Below are 16,155 nucleotides of genomic sequence, written 5' to 3'. Positions count from 1 at the left end.
TGTGTTGCAGACTCCTGAGTACTTACACGTTCTAATGAGACTACTACTTATTCTTGCAGAGTATTAGTAACCTATGTAACGTTCTGACAACTGCTAAGGTAGCAGGGTATTTCTGATATGTAATGTGTGGTCTAATTATGTTTTGTGCAATACAGTGTAGTTTTACGTAGCTCAGTGTTGTGTTTACCTTGTGGACTATATGTTGTGTCACATGTATTGTGTATGTTGTGCAAACGATTTACACATTGCCTCCAGGATAGGCCTGACTGCTCATGCCAAGCTACCAAGGGGGAGAGCAGGGGTTATCTTAGACGTGAACTCCCTTGTCCTGACAAGAGTGGGTGGGTTCTGCCTGGCTTAGGTGCATACCCCAGCCAACCAGAAACCCCATTTCTAACAAGTGTATTAAAACAGAAGTTAAACTATAAATTGGAACATATTTTTGAACGAAGGATTGGTGTGCATCACCATCTCCTCTGCGGCCTTACTAAAGGGTTTTAATACTGTATATGTAGTATTGCAGGTAGTAATTTCAGTGTAAAGAGTCCAGAACCTACACTGGTCACCACCTCCCACAGTAGGTTGCATACATTCACTCCAAAATGACTTGCGAAAGGCTTCCACACCCATCGGCACGGTGTGAGAAGAAACCCTTAAAAATAAAATACAACACTGTAGCTTCAAAAACAAAATTACTTGCTCCTCACAGATTCTTTATTTCATATTAATGCAGTATGCGGTTTATGCAAAATGCAGGTTACAAAGGATAGTATAGACAGGCACAACTAATATATCACATGTCCTCTAGAATAACTATATAGGACAGAGCTGACAAATGTTAACATGCATAATAACCTTTTACTGATGATTGCATTAGTACACACATATATTAAATTCAGAAGTCTTGTGGCTACAGTTAAAGACTATGAAAAAGAGAGCAGGTCTTACATACCACTCATTTGAGGTACACACCGTTTTGGTACAGTTCAACAAATAAAACTTTAGGACCTCAACAGTTCCTCGCATCATTTTGTCTGCACAGCCTGCCTGCTCAGTGAGCAGCTATACAGCTAGATCAGTCTGTAATGGGCACAGAATACTCAGTTCGACAATCTTTTTAAACAGTCCTTCACTTCACCTGGAATGAATTTTCAGACCAAATGGTTTTAAGAGGGCAAGCAAAAAATACTTTCAGTTTACAAAATTCTGTTTATTCAGGGATAGTTTTCACTAACCCATTCTTAAGCCACTTTGCATCTAATTTTAGACAATTTGTCATGAGGCCAACAATGAAAAGAACTGCCAGCTCTGTGTACCCTAAAAGCCTATTTGTGCAGCAAAACTGTATTAAGTAATTCCTTAAAAACTTGATCAAATTATTCTTTAATGATTTTAGAGCTGGTATAGTAACTGGTAGTCTGGTGTTTACAAAAGAGGAGAAATGTCAATTTGATGGTGAATGGCAATAGAAAAAATCCTAAAACGTTTTAAACACATAAAAAAGCATTAAAATATGGATATGTGAAAAAACCCTACAAAACGCACTGACAATTGTCAAAGTCGAGATTATAATGTCATTCAGAATACAAACAAATACACTGCGCTGAGCTATGTGTTGAAACGGTCTGGCACCAGGTTCCTTGTGAAATAGTAGGGCATCAGAACCAACTCCATATTGGATATTGTCACATTTTAAGGATTCTGAAAACGTAAAGATTCTGAAAACTTATTACAGGGGTTGCTTCTTGGAAGGCACACTGTTACACTTCTCGTCGCATCATCGCCTGTTACATTACAATTGTGTCAGAGCGCCGACAGGTCCCAGGTTCACCCTCACCACCATTTTAACAGATAAGGCATATAGGATCACAGACTGAGCTGAGAACAAGTGAATAAATCAGTCAAGACAGAAGACATTACCCAAGAACATACTCTAAGGTTGAATGAACCAAACAGAATTCCACAAATTAATCAAACAGAATTCCACAGGCATGGACAGGAGGAGTCCGACAAATTCATTTGCACTTTGAAAATCAGCTTTGATATCCACAGCAAGACCGGAAGTCGCAAAAAACACAATTAACAGAGGTCAGAGAACACTCCTTTTAATTAAGGTAGGATTGCCAGACCAGAAACAGCCATGATGTAATACCAGAGGAGGAGCATTAGGACTAACATTCACAACTGCATGAAAATATCACAGGTTATGGTGGATAATACCATACAACTACCAAAAGATTCATAGTCAATGAATTTGCGGACATGTTGCCCGACCCTGTGACAGCAAGTGTCCCCAGACCAAAGTCTACCAGGGTTTAAACTACACAATGAACACAAGTCTGCTGCACCATCTTAATAATTGGCCAGCAAACCAGCCAACATGCCAGACAAAGATGCAGGACCTGCATGCGAGGAATGAAGAAGAGTGAAATAAACAGTCTTCGAGAAACCATAGGATTACTCTTCTTTAACACCAACCCTCAAAAACAATTAGACCTAGTAGTGACACCAGCATGAATTTGAATGTTTGACACTATTTAGCAGCAGAGCACAGAGGTCACCTCCATGCATGTTTAGCATCTTATACCTTGCTAGACCATGCCATGGGTGCAGAAAAATTATTCAGGCTCCAAAATCAGTACAGACCTCCCACGAGGTCATAGTAGGCAGTGGTCCAACAGACCACTGCCTGCTCTGAAAAAATGTTGGCACCCCCATTCATGGAAGGGGGGGGGGGGGAAACGGGGGGCTTCCCATTTGCAAATGGGTTACCACCGACTTGAAGTTGGTGGTAACTGCGACTGTTTTGCAACCGCATTCACAGTTGCAAAACAATCTTGCATACCACTGCAACTCACTATTTGGAAGGGTCGTCCTCAGCACGCCCCCTTCCAAATAGCAACTCGCAAACCTATTTTGCGATTCGGTAAACAGATTATTGAATCGCAAAATAGGGTTTGTACAAACCAAAATGGTTTTTGCCTTGTCGCATATGGCCAATTCTGCAGATCAGGCCGTTTGACAAGAAAAAAAAAAGCTAGGTATATCTGGCCCCCTGTTATTTAATTTGTTATCAATGTACACACAGGAGGAACCACACTCTTGTTTAACAGTCCATTGCTAGAGATTTTGAGGTAGCACCAAAGTAGTAGCAGAGCACATGTGGACTGCTCCTTGCCGGTCAGCCGAAAAACAGTCTGCTAGATCAGTCTCGTCAGCCAATGAAAACAAGTGCATACAACACAAAGACCAAATGAAAGGCAAAAGCACAATAGTATACAGAAGTGTTTTCAGAATGCAAGTTAAGTCTATACAATGTGCGGACCAATCGCTGACAATAAGGTGGACTGCAGTCCTCAAAGAAGCATTCGATATGAACATTAAAATATTTGGATTCATATGTGGAATTAAATCTTTGCAGATTACTGGATCACATGAAGCTGCTTATGAATTAAATTTATATAAACTGAAGATGGGACTAGTTTTTAACTTCATGCAGCATAAAATTCCACCATGAAAAAATAAATTGCTTTAGTAGAATTTTGCAAAGGTGAAAAAAGAATTAAAGTTCCAAAACACAAAAGCACACAAACTTGAAGAGAAAATTCCTTTGCACACAATATAAACTACAAATCAAAGCATGGTACAGTATTCCAGAGAACCAACCTATAGCAAACAGTAGTGGGAACAGGTGGTCATGAAAGAGGAAGGGGATCTTAAAAGGCAAACACAAGTCAGTGGTTTGCGATTTCACACTTGTCAACCTTGGGGGTGCACATGCTAGCACCAGCCAGAAGAGATGGTTTCAAAGCAACTTATCACCCAGATCAACAAATGTCGGAAAGCAGATTAGTCCACATTAAACCGTTCTCTAAACTGCCACATCCCTTAAATGTGCATAAAGACACCAAGTGAGTGTGCACTAGTTTCCATCTCGAAAAGACCAGAATCAAATGACCAGAACAAACGCAAAGCCAGGACAAAAAGTGGAAGACACACTAAAGAAGCAAGTGCCAAGAACTTAGGTAAAGAATGCAATTTTATTTCCTGTCGATACCTCATACTTCGAAGCAAGACTATCGTTTAGTGGTAAAACCCAATACCACATCTCTATTCAAAGCTGAATCCTGTAAGAACATTAACATAATCCCAGGAAACTGCTGGGACTTCACTGGAATCTGAGGACAGGAAAAATTCAGATCTCAGAGGTAGAGCAGTTTTATCCCAAGTTGGAAAGGAGGCAGAAAGCATATTTTTCCTTTCAAGACTGTCAAGGCAAGTAATTGACTATCAGAAGCCATACTGAGGGTGACTCGTTGCAGATGCAAAACAAACAACATTTTGTGAGTAACATAAGGCATCTGCTGGTCTGATGCTGTTGCAGATCTTACATCAAAAATTGACTGGGACTAATCCTGTTGGCCCACTACACATGCCAACAGATAATCTAAACAGCATGTACTAGCAGGCTTATCTCTTAAATCGACAAGTATCAGGGTGAATGTCAAGTGAAAACACTTCTGAAAAATTGCCAACATAAAAAATCCCATGATAACTAGTACAATTGAAAAATTAAAGGCACACCACGGTGCAGTAGAATATTAATCAAGGCATCTGGGGGTCAGAAAGACTGGTTCCAACTCGCCATCAAAACGGACAATAAGAATTTAATAACGTTTATAAAAAAAATTACAACAATCGAAAATACACACACCACCATTTACTAGCTCTAAAGCAGGATATATCTTCAGCGAAGGGCTTACATACGGTATACATTCCTCACCTGGTGACATCTCAAAAAGGTAAATCTCTCGTAATAGTAAAAACCGATAGAAGAATGTAGGTTAACAACCTCAACCTTAATTAAAAAAAAAAAAAAAAAAAAAAAAAAAAAGTTTAGCCAGTGGGAGATTACAAGGTGATGTGACCAGTACGGTATCCACCCACACTTTGGTGAAGTAATTTCTCTGATGGGGAAATGTAGAGACTAAAACCTCCATCTGACCTCCACGAAACCGCACTGGTCTACAGCATTATAGCTGGATTCCAATTTCGAACTAAGTTTACGGAGAACTAGGAGCCAGTCGAAACAAAGACCTTGACAAGGCTCAAATTAGAATCACCTGGTCTATAGTTCACAGTGTCTTGGTTGTACTTTCAGCTTTCAAACTACGTGCCTAGATATGCTATTTGTATATGAGTCACTCTATTGGTGCTCTCAATCAGTGGTTGTCCTACAGTTCATGGTAAACTAATCAATGCTACATTTTCATTTTTCCCCAAAAAAATCTATTAAGGATTTTATGTCTTGAAGGCAAACCACTAAAAATTTTTTAAAAAAACATCAGTTTTGATTAAAAACGATTTTAACGACTTAAGAAACATTCTTTGCATTTCTTCTTTCTTCCCAATTAAGCACCTTTATTATTGGTTAGGTTGAGGGCTACGAGTTTTCAACCATTGCTACATTTTTTCAGTAAACCCGCAACTATAGGGATTTTCATGAACTATTAATCCCACTTGCATAGGCAAAAATGCTTTGAAGTCCCTCTGATTCAGAGATCAGCTTTAGATGCTATACAACATGTCCTGCAATCATTATTCGTTCTAGATACCTTTTTCTTTTAAAATCCAAAAGTCTAAAGCAGTGTGGATTTACAATTCCAATAAAAGTGCCTTGGTGGAGGCAAAATAAAATGTAAAAAAAAAATAATAATAAGGCCTCAGAATACGTAGAAGTTAATATTTTTTGGGTATAGGCTGAGACCTACTGTAAACAGGTTACTCTACTACTAGTAGTGATGTTATATACATTCACAGGCTCATTCAGGCGCTGTCCAGTTCACATGACGGCGCAGCAGCACGTCGCAGGGTAGCTGTCGGTAAAAACCTTGTTCTCCACTCCATAGACAAAGTAGGAGTTGGGATTCCCTTTCCAGGAGTAGTTGACTTTAGTGAGTGGAATCAACTCGATTGTGTGTTTCTGGAAAAGAAAACGGTACATAAATATCAAGCAAAAATAAAAATAAAAAGGTAATCAACTTCCCAACACAGGCTTTAAGTACAAAAACACAAAAAACGTATGATCTCGTAGAACCATCAAGGGATCACAACATCTCAGATGGACTGCACATCAGTCGATTACAAGCTCAATGAACAGAAGGTAAAGATTACAGTGTCAAGGAAGAACACATACGTGGCCACATGTAAACATTATGATTGGTCGCTAATATTCTGTAACATTCCAGTCTGTAACAGGCTTAAATCATCATAAAGTAACTGCACAGACTATCATCTGAAATCGAGAATTCACAGACCACAAAGGGCTTACATTCTGGCCAAAAACATGCAATGTTATTTCCATGTCTCTATATGCCTAAAAAGCCCAAACTAAATTGTAAACCAAAAATGAGATCTGTAGCAACAAGAATAATTAAACTCAAAGGAATGCAGAGCAAATGTGCGTATCTGGATACATTTGAAGGATCTGAGTGTGACATGTTACAACAGATGGGAGAGGTATATCAGTACACTTTCCTATTTTGTTATTGTTTCCATAGTCTTGTTCTTTGTGCAGCAATGGAGATACCTTCGCCATTTTACTGCATAGCATTGCCTTGAGGTAGGTTTTCTTGCCTCCTTTAATATTTCCATAGTTCTACGTGGTATATGTAGGTGTCCAGACTATGTATTCATGCTTCCAGCTGCTAGAATGTTTCGCTGGCTCTGGATGAAAAACTTCCCCCTCTGTATTGTAAGGAGGTTCTGTTCCTCCCTGATCTCGATCATTTGTCACTTGGCCAGTCTAGTAGGTCTGAATACCAAGTCCGGCTGGCCCTTTGTGGGGCTATTAGGATGTGGTCTCTCCCAGGTTGTCTGGCTTCCTCCAGTACCTCGGAAATTAGGGGAATTAGTGGAAAGACACAATCAAATCTACCCGACCAGTTTAGTGACAGGGCATTCCCTTCTGACTGGTGGTGTCGAGACCTCGAGGTGAAGAGGTGGCATTTTTTTTTTCTACTGTTGCGAACAGATAGATCGCTGGCATGCCCAAGGCTCTGAAGATTTCCTGTTTTAGTTCCCATTCATATGAGCTGCTTTCTTGTCTGCTCAGTCTGTCCAGCTTCGTGTCCTCTTTTCCTGGAAGGTGGGTGGTTTAAGTTGATTCTTCTTGGGATTGCCCATTGCCATATTTCCTGGGCTAACTTACTCATGGTCAGAGACTTTTTAAGGCATAGGCACCTTTGAGGTGGCCCCCTGATAGAGATAGCTTTGTTCTGCAGAGAGCTTGCCCTGATTACGTGAAAAATTATTTGAACAGATTATTTGAAATACCGTTTAATTTATTTTTAATGTGGGTGATGTGTGAGTCTATTAGACATTTCGCTGAGAAATTTTCTGTTTATGTTTCATGCAACATCCATTAAAAAAAGGCTCTTTTTGATCAAAACAGGACCTCACATATGAGAAATGGGAGGGTGTCACAGAGATTATTTGCAGTAATATTAGTGAGCTGCTGCTGTGTTACAATATTGAAAACACAAGGCACTATATCCCTGAACAGAATTTGGACGAGTATGCCTGTGCACTGTCAGTGACCGAACCAAAGAGGGCTTGAAAGCTGAAATTGGACCATAAATACAAACCTGTCTGGGGCCCAAAAATCCATTTAGCCTAGGGGCCCCAAAAACCCTTAAGATGTCCCTGCTCAGGGTGAAAGACTTTGTGCCTCCCTGTTGGTTCAGGTTAAACACTGGTGTGGTATTGTTGGTTTGTAGCAGTACAGTTGTTTCTGTTATGTTTGCCTGAAAGGCCTTCAGGGCTGGGAACACGGTTTTCATTTCCAGGAAATTGATGTGTTTTATTACATCTGTTGTTCCACTGGCCTCGTATCTTCAGGTTGCCTGTATGTGCTCCCCAACTCTTGTGGGATGCATCTGTTGTGATGGTTGGGGAAGGTGTCTTGAATGGTTTCCCTCATGTTATTTTCTTTGATGTCCACCATTTTACTTCTTTTTGTATCTTTCCTGATACAACCACTAGATCTTCCCAACTCCCAGAGTCCTGTGACCAGTTGTTGCATAACCATTCTTGGAATTAGCAAATGTGTACTCTTGCATGTGTTATGAGTGGAATGAATTATGTCATCATGCCCATTAGCTTGATGACTGTCCCCACTGTCAGAGTGCGCTCCCTTTGGTATATGCGAGTTTGTTCCACAATCGTCTCTACCCTCTTCTAAATCTGGTATGATCCAGGTGTCTTTGAATTCAGTCTTGCTCCTAGGAAAACATTTTCTTCTTCTAGTAATGGAGATGGCTCCTTGTTGTTTAATGGAAAAACCTGGTCTCTCTAAGGTCGTGATCATCGTTTGGATGTCCCTTTGGCATTTTTGTTTGGTCTTTGCCTTTACCAGCCAGTCATCTTGTAGTGTGGTCAGTTTTACGTATCCTTTGCACATTAGCTTCAGGCTTTAGGCCTTTGTGCATTTTGCCCTGGATGTATTTTATTCCTTTGCTCGCAGCTTAGAGCCTCTGTGCACTTTGCTCTACATGCTTTTTATTTGGCTTCGTACTGTTATTTTTCAAATAACCAGTTCTACGGTCTTGTTTTATTTTTATATCACACTGTTTAGCCTACTTCAGCACTGGAGTTCTCAATAACACATTCCTGTTCACTCTGTGCTTCAGCCAAGGATACAGTCTGGTACATTGCCGATAGACGTGGTAGGAGTTTAGTCTTTGGCGTTCTTGCGTAGAGGCATTTTGTGATCACGCTGACATGTTAGTTATAAAAACACTTCCTTGTCCCAATACATGCAAGAGGGAGATTCCGACCAGGGAACCACAACTAGACGCTGACTGCCTCGTTGCAGATGCTGAACAAGATCACAGGCCTTTGCTCAGGTATGAGGGTTGATGTCTTCCCAGGGAATCTAAAAAGGCAAGTTAGAAGCTTTACATGCTGTGCTCGAAATAGAACTAGCTGAGAGAGAGTAGAAATTGTTAACACCATGATAGCGTTATTCTTATGGTTCACTCTCCTCGTGACTATTTCAATCCTACTGTGTTGTATGGTTCTGGTTATTGCGGCTCACGCCTTAATATCTAAAATGCAGTCGTTTTATTTAAACAATATATAAAACTTAAACTGCCTTTGTCATTTGTATATGAGATCATACTGTAAATGAGAGAGCTGGTTTGGATCCGAGTGACCACGACTTCACTGAGAAGTTCCAAAGATGTCATGCGCTCGGCTGCCCAATCATCCCTTCCTCTTGGGAGAGATGAGGCACTGCTAGTTAGCAGGAGCAAAACCAGATTTAGGGTGACAGAGGTCCTTCCAAGTGGGTCAGACTCAGTCCCCCACACCGTGAACGATCCTGCTACCTAGAAATCCAGTAGACTCATTTAGGATAATGAGAGCCAATGCGACAGTCGAAGTATAGATATACTAGTATTTCCCTCCCTTCTCATAAAAGCTATTACTGCTGAAAGGCATTTTGCAAAGACCTTTGGTACTGACTTTATGCCGAATGGCAAAACCTTGAATTGATAGTGTACTTTCTCCAGTATGAATCAGAGATACATTTTGAGTGCATATGCATGGGTATGTGTAGGTACGCATCCTTTAGGTTTATGGTTGCCAAGTAGTCCCCGCTTTGCAGTAGTGGGATTATTTCTTGTAGTGTTGTCATTTTGAAATGCAGGTTGAAAAAACAAGTTCAACCGCAAACAGCAAACCAGAATTGGTCTTAAGGAGGGGCCTTGTTTTAGAACCAAGAGATATGGTGATGCGTTCCTTTTCTAGTGCTTGTTTTTGAAGGAGTTCTTTGACCTCTTTACTGAGGTTGTAGAAGTTCAGCCTTTTTATGAGGGTTTATATTTCTTCTCTACCCGGAGGGTAACTGTCTTTGCTGTAGCAGGTTCCTGAAAGGCTTCTTTGCCTCGGTCCAATATGCTGTGCAGCATTGGTAGATACAGGTTCCCCATATTGGATGGCATCAAGGTCTCAAAAGGAAAGCAGGAGTCTCATTTCTCCTCTTCTAGTGACACCCCATTTGCATCTGTGGCCCTTCTGACCAGGCTAGTATACAATGTGATGTGATCAGGTCTCAATCTTTAGGGACAGGTATCTACCTCTTCCTCTGGGCTCTCCGTGTCGAGGTCATTCCACTCATCTTCAAAGTCTACTTTCCCTTTGGGGGTCACAGAATTCCTCTTCGGCTTCCTCATGAGGTTCTGGTGTCGCTGTAGCTTCTAATGCTGCTTCCTCCTCTTTATCATGGATGGCCATGGAAGGTTTGCTTGGAATTCTGAATTCCTTTAATGTGTTGAACTCCTTGCACTAAAACAGCGCAGCCATTTCAGATTCAAGCTTTTGTTTTTCCTTTGCCACCTTTTGATCCTGAGAGTACGATGTTGTAGGAAGTTGGCTCTGTATGTGCTATTTCAAAGTAAGGAATAGCATGCACAGAGTCCAAGGGTTCCCCTTAGAGGTAAGATAGTGGCAAAAAGAGATAATACTAATGCTCTATTTTGTGGTAGTGTGGTCGAGCAATAGGCTTATCCAAGGAGTAGTGTTAAGCATTTGTTGTACATACACATAGACAATAAATGAGGTACACACACTCAGAGACAAATCCAGCCAATAGGTTTTTGTATAGAAAAATATCTTTTCTTAGTTTATTTTAAGAACCACAGGTTCAAATTCTACATGTAATATCTCATTCGAAAGGTATTGCAGGTAAGTACTTTAGGAACTTCAAATCATCAAAATTGCATGTATACTTTTCAAGTTATTCAGAAATAGCTGTTTTAAAAGTGGACACTTAGTGCAATTTTCACAGTTCCTAGGGGAGGTAAGTATTTGTTAGGTTAACCAGGTAAGTAAGACACTTACAGGGCTTAGTTCTTGGTCCAAGGTAGCCCACCGTTGGGGGTTCAGAGCAACCCCAAAGTCACCACACCAGCAGCTCAGGGCCGGTCAGGTGCAGAGTTCAAAGTGGTGCCCAAAACACATAGGCTAGAATGGAGAGAAGGGGGTGCCCCGGTTCCGGTCTGCTTGCAGGTAAGTACCCGCGTCTTCGGAGGGCAGACCAGGGGGGTTTTGTAGGGCACCGGGGGGGGACACAAGCCCACACAGAAATTTCACCCTCAGCGGCGCGGGGGCGGCCGGGTGCAGTGTAGAAACAAGCGTCGGGTTCGCAATGTTAGTCTATGAGAGATCTCGGGATCTCTTCAGCGCTGCAGGCAGGCAAGGGGGGGGTTCCTCGGGGAAACCTCCACTTGGGCAAGGGAGAGGGACTCCTGGGGGTCACTTCTCCAGTGAAAGTCCGGTCCTTCAGGTCCTGGGGGCTGCGGGTGCATGGTCTCTCCCAGGCGTCGGGACTTTAGGTTCAAAGAGTCGCGGTCAGGGGAAGCCTCGGGATTCCCTCTGCAGGCGGCGCTGTGGGGGCTCAGGGGGGACAGGTTTTTGTACTCACAGTCTTAGAGTAGTCCTGGGGTCCCTCCTGAGGTGTTGGATCGCCACCAGCCGAGTCGGGGTCGCCGGGTGCAGTGTTGCAAGTCTCACGCTTCTTGCGGGGAGCTTGCAGGGTTCTTTAAAGTTGCTGGAAACAAAGTTGCAGCTTTTCTTGGAGCAGGTCCGCTGTCCTCGGGAGTTTCTTGTCTTTTCGAAGCAGGGGCAGTCCTCAGAGGATGTCGAGGTCGCTGGTCCCTTTGGAAGGCGTCGCTGGAGCAGGATCTTTTTTTTGAAGGCAGGAGACAGGCCGGTGAGTTTCTGGAGCCAAGGCAGTTGTCGTCTTCTGGTCTTCCGCTGCAGGGGTTTTCAGCTGGGCAGTCCTTCTTCTTGTAGTTGCAGGAATCTAATTTTCTAGGGTTCAGGGTAGCCCTTAAATACTAAATTTAAGGGCGTGTTTAGGTCTGGGGGGTTAGTAGCCAATGGCTACTAGCCCTGAGGGTGGGTACACCCTCTTTGTGCCTCCTCCCAAGGGGAGGGGGTCACAATCCTAACCCTATTGGGGGAATCCTCCATCTGCAAGATGGAGGATTTCTAAAAGTTAGAGTCACTTCAGCTCAGGACACCTTAGGGGCTGTCCTGACTGGCCAGTGACTCCTCCTTGTTTTTCTCATTATTTTCTCCGGCCTTGCCGCCAAAAGTGGGGCCTGGCCGGAGGGGGCGGGCAACTCCACTAGCTGGAGTGTCCTGCTGGGTTGGCACAAAGGAGGTGAGCCTTTGAGGCTCACCGCCAGGTGTGACAATTCCTGCCTGGGGGAGGTGTTAGCATCTCCACCCAGTGCAGGCTTTGTTACTGGCCTCAGAGTGACAAAGGCACTCTCCCCATGGGGCCAGCAACATGTCTCGGTTTGTGGCAGGCTGCTAAAACTAGTCAGCCTACACAGATAGTCGGTTAAGTTTCAGGGGGCACCTCTAAGGTGCCCTCTGTGGTGTATTTTACAATAAAATGTACACTGGCATCAGTGTGCATTTATTGTGCTGAGAAGTTTGATACCAAACTTCACAGTTTTCAGTGTAGCCATTATGGTGCTGTGGAGTTCGTGTTTGACAGACTCCCAGACCATATACTCTTATGGCTACCCTGCACTTACAATGTCTAAGGTTTTGCTTAGACACTGTAGGGGTACCAGGCTCATGCACTGGTACCCTCACCTATGGTATAGTGCACCCTGCCTTAGGGCTGTAAGGCCTGCTAGAGGGGTGTCTTACCTATACTGCATAGGCAGTGAGAGGCTGGCATGGCACCCTGAGGGGAGTGCCATGTCGACTTACTCGTTTTGTCCTCACTAGCACACACAAGCTGGCAAGCAGTGTGTCTGTGCTGAGTGAGAGGTCTCCAGGGTGGCATAAGACATGCTGCAGCCCTTAGAGACCTTCCTTGGCATCAGGGCCCTTGGTACTAGAAGTACCAGTTACAAGGGACTTATCTGAATGCCAGGGTGTGCCAATTGTGGATACAATGGTACATTTTAGGTGAAGGAACACTGGTGCTGGGGCCTGGTTAGCAGGGTCCCAGCACACTTCTCAGTCAAGTCAGCATCAGTATCAGGCAAAAAGTGGGGGGTAACTGCAACAGGGAGCCATTTCTTTACAGATGTGTTCACAAACCTATGTCTCAGGGAAAGAGGACACCCAACACATAGCCAAGTGACTGAAGCCGAGGTATTTAAAGCAGCTCTTTTGATTATAGGAAGCTAATGCAAAAAGACAACATAGGGTTTGATGTGCAAGTGTCTGCCAAGGATGAGTTTAGCTGCTTCATTTTCAGTGACTTGGTGATCCAGTAGGTGGCCAAGGTAAGACTAAATTACAGTAGTTCAGCTGTGACACAAGGGTAGTCAAGACCAAAGTATTACATAGGCAGCAGAATGTAAATATTCGTGGGCGTTCATGATAAAACTGCAAGTTGTAATTACCTTATTTTCATTCATTTTAGAAGACAGTGTAGCTTAAATTAACCCATAAATATGGGAGCAGGCTGTTGAAGTAGTGTGGAGGGTGGTTGAACTTAACTCAGTTGTCCTCAAATCAGATGATCAGGGACTTGAAGAGTTTGCAACTAAAATAAACTGTGTTCTTTGAGTAAGGTCAGTGACTTGTTTATCCAGTTGGTACTAGACATGGATTACAATAAGTTGAATGGCGGTCAGAGCTACATTCATGCATATTGTAAATTGGGTAACATCGGCCCTGAAGAAACAAATTAGTGTTTTGGGAGAGACGATTTGGATATTGAACAACATGGGCCTTAAAGCTGAGCCTCAGTGGGGTCCCATGAATGAAAATTTAAAGAATTTAAACTGGGCAATACAAAAGCTTGAGTTCACTTCATTAGAAATGCCAGCAGCCAGGCCAGCAGCTTGTCACTCATTCTAATTATTGCAAGCCAAACTAATAGAATGGGGTGAGAAACTGCTGTCATGCAGCAGAGGGAGAAAGGAGAAATTTTAGAGGATTGATTGGATGGTCTGAAAGCTTAAGTAGAATTGCCAAAACGTTTCTCAAATGCAGGCGAGTTTCCTCTTTCTACAAATGAATGATAGCACACACTGCGATAAGGAGTGCCTCAAAGAGGGTAAGTGTTTAAAGCTGAAACTTAAAGTAAAAATGATCTAATCTCAACGTACAAACTCTGTACCCCGGTCCTCTGCAGATAGCTGGTTTATTAGTTTGGATGGCTGGCTGATCAATGTCGATAGTGATTTGTCCAATTTCCACCACCAGTTTATCTTCCCGAAGGCAGATCTCTCAAAGTATGTCCGATAAGAAGTACACACCCAAAACCCTTGGACCTCCCTCTCTAACTTTTTACTGGATTATATATGTTTCATGTTATAGTGCTTCAACAGTTCATTGCGACTTACCTGTCTCAGAATGCGGGAAGTTGATGCAAACTCACTGCGGTGCTTCTCTACAGCATCCTTGGAAGCCTGATTGATAGAAGCAACTGGAAACGAGACAACTGGATAAACCTAGAGTATGAAAAGAACGTGAGTTACCTTGTAAAGAGAGTGCCCAACAAATATAATGGAAATATTCGCTCTTACTTTTAAGTAGCACATTAAAAACGTTTTAAATGTATGCTCATGTCACAAAGATTGTACAAATGCCACTACATAAGTGTGTGCCATCACTCGTGTGATCACTACTCCCCAATCCCACTTCCTTACTGCACCTCTGTTTTTGAAATTTCCTTGCTACATTCTGCTAGGAGTATGGATGCGACATCAGGCTTTCACCTTCCTTATTTTGGGTGGAGTGATTCAACAGGAAATGGCAAATACCACATGCAAAACGTGTCCAAAGAGCACAGATTCCTCATCAGTTGTTGGGTAAACGGGAGCTGGTGGTTTCTGGTGCTAAACACCGACAATCATCAATACCGGCAGTTAGGACAGTCTGCCACATGGTGGTGGTGTTTAATTTAGAGACGAGCACAACAGTTTATTAATTCAATATACAATAAAAATGGCTAATACCATCCACCTCAAGCCATTTCTATAGCTATGAGGGTCTGTAATCGTCTGAATTGTCACACTTGTAGGAGACCGATGATTAGTAGTTGTTTTGGTACAGTCATTGGCAGCACTGGCAATGGGTGGTGCAATCCACAGTGACTTCTTGATGCGGGTCCTGGCTTTTATTTTATTTTTTCCTCAAACAAATTAAGCACTGGGTAAATGTCAATGCAGTGCAATTTACATCTCCCCTATGGATAAAGGTCTGTATAGCTGCATCCACTCACAGCTTCTATAGGGTCCCTGCTGAAAGAGTGTGCTACACTGAAACACTTACCAAAAGAGGAGAAACTCTAGAACTGTGCAACTGGCAGGAGAAATAATGACTATACTAAGTAACTAAAGTACAAGTTACTTATATTTAGTAACATCTTATCTGGTAGAGACAATATCTAGTTGCATATAACTTATCTTTGAATTTCCCCCAGGAGTCAGACTGAAATCAGAGATTTTCATAACCAGTACCCCTGCATGCTGTTAGGTGGCGTCAATCGGCTCCACGTCCGTCGCCCGCACCGAATATGATGTCGTTGTTCTAATATAGGCGCCACCCCAGCATGCTGATGTAATTTTCTTTTTCCTGACTTTCCACACCAGAAGCGCAGAACCAAAAAGAAACGGACTATTGGTGCATCAAAATTAAGGCCCTGAAAGGGAAGACCCTGCCCCTAGAAAATCAGTGTGCAGAGCAGGGAGGAAGGGTGGGTTGGTAAGTGTTAGAAATGGGGTCTCTAGTTGGCAGTCGGTTTGCACCCTGTTCAAGTAGGGACCCTCACTCTAGTCAGGATAAGTGAGATACCCGCTCAGATAACCCCTGTTCACCCCCCTTGGTAGCTTGGCATGAGCAGTCAGGCTTATCTCAGAAGCAATGTGGAAAGCATTTGCACATAACACACAGTAATTAGTGAAAACACTACAAAAGAACACCACATCAGTTTTAGAAAAATAGCCAATATTTATCTATATAAAACAAGACCAAATACAATAAAAATACAACATACAGAAAGAAAAAGATTAATTCTGCAAGACTACAGTTCCTTGAAGTCGATAACTCCACCTGGGGCTATAACGGCGTCATGATCAACAAAACCAACAGTTCAGGCTGGCCGCTGCGTAG

At 42.6% G+C, this 16,155-nt stretch overlaps 1 protein-coding gene across 1 annotated transcript in view; it reads right to left on the bottom strand.

The window, feature by feature from the left end:
* Positions 1-679: 679 nt before the first annotated feature.
* The window catches only part of LOC138258979 (protein SSUH2 homolog), a 257,887-nt gene continuing 242,411 nt past the window's right edge, over positions 680-16,155 (bottom strand). Inside the window, exons 12-13 of the mRNA XM_069206339.1 lie at positions 14,385-14,492; positions 680-5,983 (exon numbers count right to left, since the gene is read on the bottom strand). Coding sequence (XP_069062440.1) covers positions 5,843-5,983; positions 14,385-14,492 — 249 coding nt within the window. The 3' untranslated portion in view covers positions 680-5,842. The remainder of the gene's footprint in view (positions 5,984-14,384; positions 14,493-16,155) is intronic.

This window comes from Pleurodeles waltl, chromosome 9 (assembly GCF_031143425.1).
Source record: "Pleurodeles waltl isolate 20211129_DDA chromosome 9, aPleWal1.hap1.20221129, whole genome shotgun sequence".
In the NCBI taxonomy this organism is placed as follows: Eukaryota; Metazoa; Chordata; class Amphibia; order Caudata; family Salamandridae; genus Pleurodeles; species Pleurodeles waltl.
This window is presented reverse-complemented; position numbering and strand designations above follow the sequence as displayed.